General features: G+C 40.3%; 1 protein-coding gene across 2 annotated transcripts in view; it reads right to left on the reverse strand.

Moving 5' to 3' along the window:
* Positions 1-207: 207 nt before the first annotated feature.
* Positions 208-11,269, reverse strand: part of sdcbp2 (syndecan binding protein (syntenin) 2) — a 27,911-nt gene continuing 16,849 nt past the window's right edge. For both annotated transcript variants that reach the window (XM_005744644.2, XM_013913731.1), the window contains exons 4-9: positions 7,720-7,820; positions 6,775-6,939; positions 4,512-4,687; positions 3,109-3,280; positions 1,167-1,258; positions 208-533 (exon numbers count right to left, since the gene is read on the reverse strand). In XM_005744644.2, coding sequence (XP_005744701.1) covers positions 479-533; positions 1,167-1,258; positions 3,109-3,280; positions 4,512-4,687; positions 6,775-6,939; positions 7,720-7,820 — 761 coding nt within the window. In that variant the 3' untranslated portion in view covers positions 208-478. The remainder of the gene's footprint in view (positions 534-1,166; positions 1,259-3,108; positions 3,281-4,511; positions 4,688-6,774; positions 6,940-7,719; positions 7,821-11,269) is intronic.

Consider the following 11,269-nt stretch of genomic DNA (forward strand, 5'->3'; position numbering starts at 1 on the left):
TTACACGTTAGGGGTTGGGTGCAGGGATCAGGAGGGCAGCTGAATATCTGCGTGGACGGCTCTGATGGCTGTCCGTCAGCTTTTACAGCATTATGAAAAGGTGAATGATTCATCTCCACACTGAGCAGGAAGCTCTGGAACTCATGATGGTATGCATGGCTTTTTTTAAAAAACTTTTTTTTTTTTTTTACTGTCCTTGATCTCAAATACAAAACAAGAAAAAAAAACATATCAGAGTACTAGGTTAACATATAAAACATACTAATGTCAGCAGGTGAGGGAAATGTAGAAAAGGTAAAGAATAGAAAAAAAAGGCATCTTAAGATTATGTTAGAGATGAGCAAGGGCAGGGTTGGTGATTGTGATGTAGGAGGAGGTTTGGTTTGATGACAGAAATAGAGAAAAAGACATAAGGAAAACAGAGAGAACGAATCTGCACTGTAGACATCTTGACATCCTCTAGTCCTCTTCCTGGTCCTCACACCTCTGGGACAGAGTGATCCATGGCTGACCGCATCAGGCCAGAGGACATCCTGGAACACAACCACACAACCTGTCAAGAAAACGCTGCATGGGTTCCTGATCTCTTGAGCTGGGCACTCAGCTACTCTTTAGAGGGCATCACTGTTTCACTTGTGACAATAAGCACTGTCTGAATCAGTGCAACCACACTTCTGAGCATTTAATTCTCTACCCCACCATCACTAAACCAGGGTCTGTGTTCATCTGCACGGTGTGGCAAATGAGAGACCTGCGCCATGGCCCTGCTGTCTGTGGATCAGGAACAGCAAAAATGCCTCACAGATAAATACCTTCAAGGGACTTGAAGATAAAATAACCATTATGTTTTTCTTTTCTCCAGTACCAAAAGCAGCACTGATAGCATTGGAGCTCATCTGCATTCTGGTCTTCGATAATTAAGCCCTGTGGTCCATTTCATGCCTAATTTCAATACACATCTCTATTAATTACTCATTTAAACCTTTAAATTTGCTCAAGGGTGGTAAGCAGTATGTTAAGATAATGTTGGCTAGTCAGGCGAGAGGTGACTCAATGTTACTCTACGGCTTATTCCACACAGATCGAGCCAAACACATTGGGTTTGACTTGAGATCAGATGTTAATAACTGATGCATGGACAGAAAAAGTCTCTGCTGCAGTCCTACCTCTTAACCATGTGCTCGTAGACAAACTTAGGCATGATGGTGATGGTCATGGTTGTCGGAGAGGTGGTCAGGATGTCTTTGATCTGAGAGTCCTGGAAATTTCCACACAGGCAGAGGCACATGTAAAGGCTTTGTGTAATCAGTGCAAAACAAACACACTCGCTTCACAGTTTCACTCTGTTGTTTAGACGTATTCCAGGAAACAAGAAAACAAACAAACAAAAAATGGTCTGAAATACAGCACAACTGCTCTACGAAGGCCGAGGGAAGCAACACAAACACAGGAGTAGCTGAGAAATTGGGGTTTGTTGTTTCAAGACTACCAAACAACTACCAGGTATACAAGTGCGACAGAAAACTTTGCCTTTACGCTTTGTCATTTTCAGACCTTTAAAAACAACCTACAAGTTGAATGCAATAGATGACTCGTTACATACAGGGGTTTACATATTTGTTCTACCAGAGTCAAGGGATGCAGGCACAGCACATGCTGCTGCTCTGCTGAGCTAAGCTACTCATTAGGTTCAAGCCCAGTCACAAAATAAGGCATTGTGTTCATCATAAATGGTCTTGTAATTGGCAGTGGACATTCAGATGTGTAGTTCACTGTCTTAATTTGTTTGCCACACTGTCACATATTTTGCTTGGGGGGGGGTTACATTGAAAAATCATTTCTTGTGTGAAGATCAGATGTAATAAGATCTGGTCAGTAAAATCTAGTTACTTTCCAGGATAGCTAAAACTGTCTGTACAGATTCCTCCGATATTGGTTTCCCTTCACTGAGTCTGGTTCTGCTGGAGGTTTCTTCCTGTTAAAAGGGAGTTTTTCCTTCCCACTGTCGCCAAAGTGCTTGCTCGTAGGGGGTCATATGATTGCTGGGTTTTTCTCTGTATGTATTATTGTAGGGCCTTGAGGCGACTTTTGTTGTGATTTGGCGCTATATAAATCAAATTGAATTACTCATGAAAGATGAACACTGCATTGTGACATCTTCCACAAATTTGTGATGCTTCAATCTGAGTTTTTTTTGTCATCATCATCTTGTTTTAACACTGGTGTGAGGGGCAGATAAAACTGAGGAACCGCATAACGTGATGCTGCATGCTCAAGGACTAGCAGCTTATCAATCCCATGATAAAGCATGACCTGATCTAGGTCTTTATTTATCTTTATTTATTAAATGACCAGACTTTAAACTACAAACTAAACTCATTAGCTCATCACTGAAGTGTTTACTGCAGTCACATAGACATATCAGGGGAGCTGAAGGCTATTCTCCCAAAGACCTTTCAGACCTGTATGCTACATCTGTCTTTTATATACTGTATGAAATTTGCCAGCTTTTATTCACATTTTACTATAGCTTGTTTGTTTTTTTATTTATTTTTTAAAACATCCACAGAACCAACTTGCCGTGATCTCATTGGATACTCTCACATGGTGAATCATGGTTCTGTGAAAGGTCAAGTGGTGCAGAAAGCCAGAAATTTTCAAAAGCAAAGTGAATGCTTCCATAACCATGAGCACTGCAAAGGTGCATCAAATCGATGTGCAAACAAACCCGAGATAAGAACATGTTGCAAACCTGCATCACAGGGTAGACAGAAACTACGCACCCACTGGAAGCAAACTACTCAACACTTATTAAACACCTCAGAGCTGGGGAGCACTGCACTTACTTAACACTGCTGGGCGTCCCTGTGTTTTATTACGTTCTCCTATTATGGAAGCAGCCATCTCAGTGCAATCTTTAAAATCAGTCACCAAACATCTGATGAGCATTGCAAACGTTTTGAAGTCACTGTCATTTTCAGTCCATGGTATTCTCTATACTGAACTTCATCTATCATAATACAGATTCCACAACACACACAACATGACAAAATATCCTACCAAACTATTAGATGAAAAGCCTGATATTTACACGAGTGAGAGTCTGACCTTGAGTCCGATGACATTCTGTCCATTGATTTCACAGATGTAATGTTCAGTCAGCAGGCCATTGCGGGCGGCTGAGCCATCTTTGACCAATGAGGTGATTTTCCCATTCTTGTAGATGAAGCCCACGTGACCAGAGCTATCTTTGTGCATGGTGACGGTGCGCTGAAATGGCCTAGAGACACACACAGGAAAAAATCAATAATCCATATGCAGAAAGTCTTAGAGCTTTTGCTATAAAGCAGCATACAACATGCCTGTCATCACAGAACTGTGACTCAGAAAAAAGCATTTCATAACAGTCGAAAAAACAGAAACTAAGAGGAGAGATGACATGTGTGAAACAGTCAGAAGAGGGAGCCAAAGATCTCAGCTCCACAGAGGCTATGATACTGCAACAATACCCCAGCAGTTTAAATATTTTACAGTTTTACATTGGAAATCTGCTCACACATCGATATCACTGAACACATCCTGTTACAGATTCAAAATCCAAAGTGTAGCACTTCTGTATAAAAGGCAAGGTAATAATACATCGGCCGAGTAGTCAGAGATCCTTTGATCCTTTTTGTGTCTGTTCTGTTTTGATGTGTCTAGTTTTAATGTGCACTGTAATATTTATAATTTGCAAGCCCGCAGAGAAATTAAGACGTTCGCAACAATTTGTTCTTAAACCAATGGTGCTACCACTTAGCCTCCTATAGGAACACCGTAGGATACACTTATGGTATCAATTTCAAAATGCTACGTCGCCTCATTCTCAAGTTATCACATTCACAAACATAGGTGTCCAACCGTTTTACCACAGTCGAAAATGAATTTTTGGTGACTCTCATTTCTGAAACAAAACTGAGACTGAAACCAAATAAAAAGTCATCTTATGATGAACACTGAAACTTAATGAGCACCCTTGAAAGTCAAAGTTGAACGAACAGAAAAACTATGACAAGAAAAACATTTCATGAAAAGCTTATTATTCAAACAGTTACTGGAGATCTTGTGAGAACCAACAGCACACTGTAGATGCTAGCTTAAAATGGACAGAGTCTGCTCAACTCCAGCTCCATATTATTATTATTTCAAATTCACAGTTAAATGTAATGCTTGAGTTCAGGATTTCTGCTCTTGGAAAATGGGTAGCAGAGAACTCCGCAGGTCTATGAGACCAGAAGTCTTTTTCAACTACAGCTATTGCCATCTGGTGGCCTACAGAAAGAATGCAGGTGTAAGGCGCTGGCTTCATGGCTTCACGACCGACATGCACATTTATATAGAAAAGCACTCCACTTAAGCTAAACACAACCATGGACAGAATATGGACCAGCTGTATGACATCTGTTATGTTTGAAGCATCAAGTCCTATATAAGGTTTGACAAGCCCTGCTGCACACTACAAGTCCCCTCACCTGTCCCTGACCACCAGCTCAATGCGGGTCTCAGACGCAGCCTTCAGAGCTTTGTGGGCCTTGTCCGCACTCCATCCAGCAGAGTTCTGCCCGTTGATCTGCAAGACCTGGTCCCCAAAGCGCAGCCCAGCCAGGGCAGCGGGGGAGTTAGCCTGCACCAGCTGGACAAACACTCCCTGAGAGAAACAGATAAAACATTCAAAGTGTGAGGAATGGAGGAAGAGACAGAAAACAGATGCAGGTAGTGGAAAGAATACAAAGGAAGGTGACAAGGACACAGAAATGGGCCATAAAAAGGTAAACAGGATGTTTATGTTCTAACTATCCAATGAAAATGTTTTGTTTGATGGATCTGCGATATAAAAATACATTTGATAATCTCTATTCTTAGGTCTCTTCTCTGGATTCTATGTTAACCTGAATGCAAAGCTGACTATACTCCTTGGTGCAGAAAGAAATCAAGAGTGCTTCATTTCAGGTCCACAATGATCCCCAACACATTTATTTCAGCTTACTTCACATAGGGCTCATTGTATCAGAACACAAAGTACATGATAACTTAACTACATTAGGAGCCTGTTAGCACTTTCAAGCTACCCGAGCTGACACTCCATCTGTGGTTTGCTGCTGACTTTTTTTTTTAGGTTTAGATATTCTAATAATTCACTCACGGCATCCCATCATGCCCATAAAAATGGTTCTGTCTTAAAAATGAAACAAGCACAAAAGCAGGTGGTTCCAATAGAGGCTTTATGAGCTTTATCAAAACACATAAATGCTGTGCCCAGTAGTAAGTTACTCATATGATTTCAGGTAGCACAGCCACACTTACAAAGTAAATGTGTAACTAGACCTTAAAAAGAAATACGAACCTATAATTTTTAAAAGAACTGTAACACCAGACTAAAAGAAATCAGCACAATAACAGTATTACCCAACAGACACAAGGCACCAGTTTATTCTGTATCATAGAGCTGATGTCAACACAAGACTCATATGACAGCTTCATAAACACGCTCAGATGACCGACACTATCATCTCTGTGTTACTTACTGACGTGTTCAGTTATTTTTCTGATGCAAAGTATCACACAACCCTGCTCTATGGGCCCCTGCAAGGTAAGAGCAATTCAAACATTTCCCTCTGCCATGCTGCAGAATTCTATAATTACCTCTTCTTATCAATTCATATTACTTGGGCAGAGAACAGGACCTTGTTCTTTTGAACCTATAATAATTATTTTCCATTCAATCATACAGTGTCAACACTGACCTTCAACCTGACCTAAAAAAATCTTGATAAGCCTCACAATGTTCTCTCAGAGAAGGGTCTGTATTACAAAGCAAGCCCAACAAACCAAGGATATCTTTTCCCCATGCAGCTTCACTTACCCTAAAAAAGGGCACTTCAGCCAGGGTTTTCCAATCTGGCTATAAACATGTTTACATGAAAAAATAAATGCAGAAAAGGGTAGAAAAACAACAACAACAACAAAAATAGCCCACTGCAGAGTAGTCACATGGTAAAAGCGTAATTATTCATTTAAATATTTTATGTAGATATTACTTGAAATTAAAAGTTAGCTAAAGTCATTATTTCAACCCATTTTCACTAGTAATGTTGCTAAGTTTATTTATACTTATAAGCTGTCACCCTTCATTATTTTGGCCTTCGTGCTTTTGGGATGTTCCTAAGCTGAGCCGACTGACAGCTTTGCAGGCTGTCTTCTACATGCAGCATCATCTGCATGAACTGCACGCAAGTTTGTGTAGGTTCTGTACCTCTCTGTTTAGCCAAATAACACCTTAAAGGACACAAACATACTACTATAAGATAAGCTTACACCTTATGTTTTATGGCTCCATGCAGATTTTAGCACAGCCACATTTTTAACACACAAACAAGCATTCACCAAGCATTTCCTTACAGCTTTCCTCTATTCAAAACACTATTTATGAGTGCCTGCATGTGGCACACTTAGGGGACATCTGCTATAAAAATATTCAGAGTTACACTGTCCCTGAATAAGCTCTGCTCTAGTTTAAGTAGATCAAACAGCTGACAAACCACTAGTGATCTATTCGCTGGAAGAAAAGATGTTTCAGACAGTTTGACCCACATCACAACTGTGATCCTGTGCTTAAGAACGCAAGATGTTAGTGTGGATTTCCTCAGTCACTGGTATGGTTTCAAAGGGCTGTTAATGACAGTCAGCCTGTGCTGAATAATTCATGAAGGAGTTGGCTTTTGGCTGTTGACTCACATTGTCGATGGCCCTGAGCCGGAGTCCAACCTTCTTGTCCTGGTCTTTGCAGAGGATGATCTCCCGCAGTCCTGGGCGGATTTCTGCCCTCCTGATGCCAATGTCTGCTCCGGTCACCGGCCGCACCATCCCTCCAACACCTGAGCCAGAGGGCAGTGCCACTTGCTGGAAAGGGCAAACAGCGAGGAAGGTGAAAAGGTTGAAAGACGTGGGTTAAAAAAAAAGAGAACTAGCAGGGGTGATTTAAAACAGATTTAAGAGCAAGGCTACATTAATATTCAAGTCAACATAAAAAGGAAAGCTGTATCACATAGAGTGGGAGGATTCGGTTTCATCTCCTCCTCCACCAGAGAATGACACGCTTTAGGCTTTTCTTTCAAAAACTTCTGTCGTTAATATGCTTTGAAATTAATTTTTAAAAAGCAGGAAAATAACAGTGGAGGTGCAGAGAAGCAGCAAATGGCAAAGAACTCAGATGGTTAAATGCCAGGTGACAAAACTGAGCGGAGTGTGTCGTCGCCCCCCCGCTCCTCCACACACACACACACACACACACACACACACACACACACACACACACACACACACACACACACAGAGTGTTGGAGGGGAGTGAAGAGCTCACACCCTCCCACACAGTGCTCCAGGCCTGCAGTGAGTCATTTAGTAATGTGGAGCTCCAGGAACACAGTACTGTTGCACTCTCACAACTCCTACATCCAATAAAAGCAGGTTTTGAGTCTTTAAATGTTGCTGGTTTGATGTGAGATTAATTATGACGTTTTAAATTAAATGTGACCAGAATTTAGTGTAAATAAAATGCCAAAATGCCTATTATTATATCTTTTAGTCACAACTGTTAATAAATAAAAAAAGAAACATGCCATATATCCACACATAATGGGGTAGCATGAAGATCAAAACACACACAGTTATAATGCTTACATTGTCAGCAACAGGCACCAGGGCCAAGTTCTTCTGCACTTCATCGCTGTTGAGGGCCAGCCCCATGTAGTCTCCCAGTTCCTCCAGATTTGGGTACAGGCCTGGGAGAACAGGCGGGACAGAGGAGGTGAGTGGGTGAAAAACAAGGTCAAGAAGGAACTGAAATAAAGGGAGCAGTTGGAGGCAGACAGAGCAGGTAGAAGGAGGTTGATGTGGTGAGTAGGAAGGAAAAAACGAGCTTTCTACATAATATGCTACCACTTAGCCACAGTATATAGAGAAATATCATCTTGATCCACTGGTATGTCTGTGACCACACCTCTATGACCACCAACACAAATCTGGTAATGTTGTGTGATAAAACTCAAAATGAAGATGTTAGTGGTTCTGAAACATCCTAGCATTGGGACCTCATTTGGTCCTTCCAATTTAGAAATTAATGTTCAATCAGTGGTCCGAAGTCTGTTTGGTATGATATGGATCTCACTTCTGAGAAACACACAAACAAGAACACTGAGGGAAGATTGCTGCAATACAATCAATAAAAAGTTTTAGTGTCACACTCAAGATCATTCGTGCTTTCCTCTCAGTTAGATTATTGTAATAGCCTTTTAACAGGTATCGATTAGAAATCAATTAGTGAATTCTACATTGCCCAAAACGTGGCAGCAAAATCTAGGAGGACCAGGAAGAGTGCACATAATACCTCAATTTTACTCTATCTTAGTGCTTTTAAGGCCCTTGAATGCCTGGACCCAGACTACACTATACTGGAATTGCTGTCCCTGTACCCACCAGTGTACAGTCTGCTAATTTCTCCCACTTCATGCTTCTCAGTTGCAGAATGATGCGCCTGGCATACTCCAGCTCGCTTCATCTGTATCTTTTTTTAAAATCCCCTTTTAACGACTTAGGAGCAGACCTGCTTATAAATTATTTACACTTTTTTAGGTTATTTTATTGTTGACTGCTGAGTCCCACTATAATTTATTCTGGACATTGCACTTGACTCTTGCTGAGACACTGGTAACTTATCCTTGAAGTGATTGAAATGATTATAATGTGCACTGTGTTTTGTAGCACTGGTTTTGATGAAATCCCATACAAATACATTTTAATATTTTTCTAATTAATGCAAAAGAAGTAAAGAAGGTAAAGAAGTGCTACCTCTAAACATAACAATGAAGACAGGTTTTAATCTCCCTCCCGCAGTCACAGGTTTTTAAACGATTTAAGTTTGTTTAGCCGACCACCTTCTTTCCAACACTTTATATTTTATTCATGCCATCCATCACTACAAGGGCACAGCCTGAGCTATTAAGCGTTCCGCTGAAGAAATTTGATAATGAGCGGCCTGTGTTGCTGTGCAGTACAACCATTCAGACATCAGCACTGAGCTCCGTGTTATGACATCAAGCCCTCTATAACCTGCTATGGAAAGGTTTGCTTGTTGCTTGTATGTGTCCATTGTGTGTTCTTGTTTTGCCTACGTAAATATCCCAAAGATATAAAAATATAACCATGTAGTTTCATGCAAAGTGATGATACATGCCTGCCTGAATTTCTTTATTTTGGAAAAAGCAAAAGGAAGAATGTGTATGGTAGTATTCAGAGGAGGGAAATAGGTATCAGCCAAGTTGCTAAACACCTATGAAAGTAAGAATGAAAGCCATTTAATTACAAGTTAATCCCCATGTATGATGTTCTTATGTACTTTGAAAGCACATGCAACCACACCCAGAATGGATTGCCAGCAAATTAAGTCATATGTCTACCTGTTCTGTAGCTAAAATTATTAGTAGATTAAACAGGAAAATAATGAACAACTGGTAGCTGGTGGTGTAATTCTTGAAGTAATTTACTCACTGCTGACATGTTACCCGCAGTTACCAGAAAAGCTACAGCTTCAATAAGGAAGTGATTAAAGAGATTTAAACTGTACTGCCTGTGTGGGGGCAAGTGGCTTTTTTTCTTTTAAATAATGGTCTGTGACCAGTTGTGTTTGACCCTATAATTTATCAGGAAGGTCTGACAGGAACTCATTGCTTTTTTACCTTTTCTGTCAAAGGTTGTTGCTATTGGATTCTGACTTCCTGTTTTATAATCACAGAAACTTTTTTGAAAACCAGTGAGGTCGGTTTACTGAGGACAAAAGTGGAAATGAAACAAACTAAGCAGTAGATAGGTGGTATATGTTGAGCGCACCAGAGAGTATGACAGGACAGCAGGAGGGAGTAGTTTAATGTTTCTGATCTATTAATACATCACTGAGACAAAATCTTAGTATCATATTCTTATTTTAACATGATTTGAATTTTAATAAAATATACACTCCACCTACACACTCAGAAATCCCCCAAGGCACACTAATAAATGACAGGTCTGATCATGGTATGGAAGAGAAGCATAGAGACAGAGAAGCACCCACAACTCGTTGGTCAAGCCTTAAGCAAACAACAAAGTAGGCTAATTCAAAGTGCAATCCTACAATAGGTCCTAATTAAAATCACTGAATGTGCTCTGCTATATCAGAAAATGAGAATACTTTGTCATAACAGTTGGCCTGTCCTCTCTGCTTTCCTGGTCTATCATCCTATGCTCTCTTATTTTATCTCTTTGGTTCACCTCTCCCACACATGCCTGCTTCACATGCTCCCACACGGGCAAGTATTAGGAATGATAATGATTTCTCCTTTTTTATTCAATGATGTTCCGTTGTCCTCTCAAATTAGCAAAGCAAAGAAAAGACTACTGGGGTGAAGTATCAACAGTAACAACCTGTGAGCTCTGTAAACAAGGACCTGAATTCAAATCTCCACACTCCCAGGGATGATTAGGATGAGCATGAAGGATGTCCTGTTTTACTAGAACTAGAAATCTCCTTTCTTAGAGAGAAGCTGAAAAACTATTCTATGCATTTATAACATCTAGGATTGACTACTGTAATAGGGATAGGGACTAGAAAGAGAGAGCATCCTATTAAATTCAGAATCGAATTTAAAATCTGTCTCTTCACATATAAGCGCTTGAAAAATAATCAGTCTGTTACTTGGTTATTTGAAGAGTAGAATGGGAGGCAGAGCCTTCAGCTTTCAGACTCCTCTTCTGTGGAATCAGCTTCCAATCTGGATTTGGGAGACAGACACCTTCCCTACCTTTAAGATTAGTCTTAAAACTTCCCTTTTTGCTAAAGCACATAGTTAGGGTTGGATCAGGTGACCCTGAACCCTGCAGTTATGCTGCAATAGGCCTAGGCTGTTTAGGGCTTCCCATGATGCACTGAGCACTTTTTCTTCACTCACCTCTTTTCATTCTCATTTAATATTAGTTATTACCAGTGTTGGGACTAACGCATTATTAAGTAACGCGTTACAGTAACTACGTTATTATTGTGATAACGAGCACGGTAACTAGCAGTGTTGGGGAGTAACGGAATACATGTACCGCCGTTACGTATTTAGAATACAAAATATGAGTAACTGTATTCCGTTACAGTTACCGTTTAAAAAGGTGGTATTCAGAATACAGTTACTTTGTTGAAATAAATGGA

The sequence above is a fragment of the Pundamilia nyererei genome, unplaced genomic scaffold (genome assembly GCF_000239375.1).
Source record: "Pundamilia nyererei isolate P.nyererei 1_Seehausen unplaced genomic scaffold, PunNye1.0 scaffold00147, whole genome shotgun sequence".
Taxonomy (NCBI): domain Eukaryota; kingdom Metazoa; phylum Chordata; class Actinopteri; order Cichliformes; family Cichlidae; genus Pundamilia; species Pundamilia nyererei.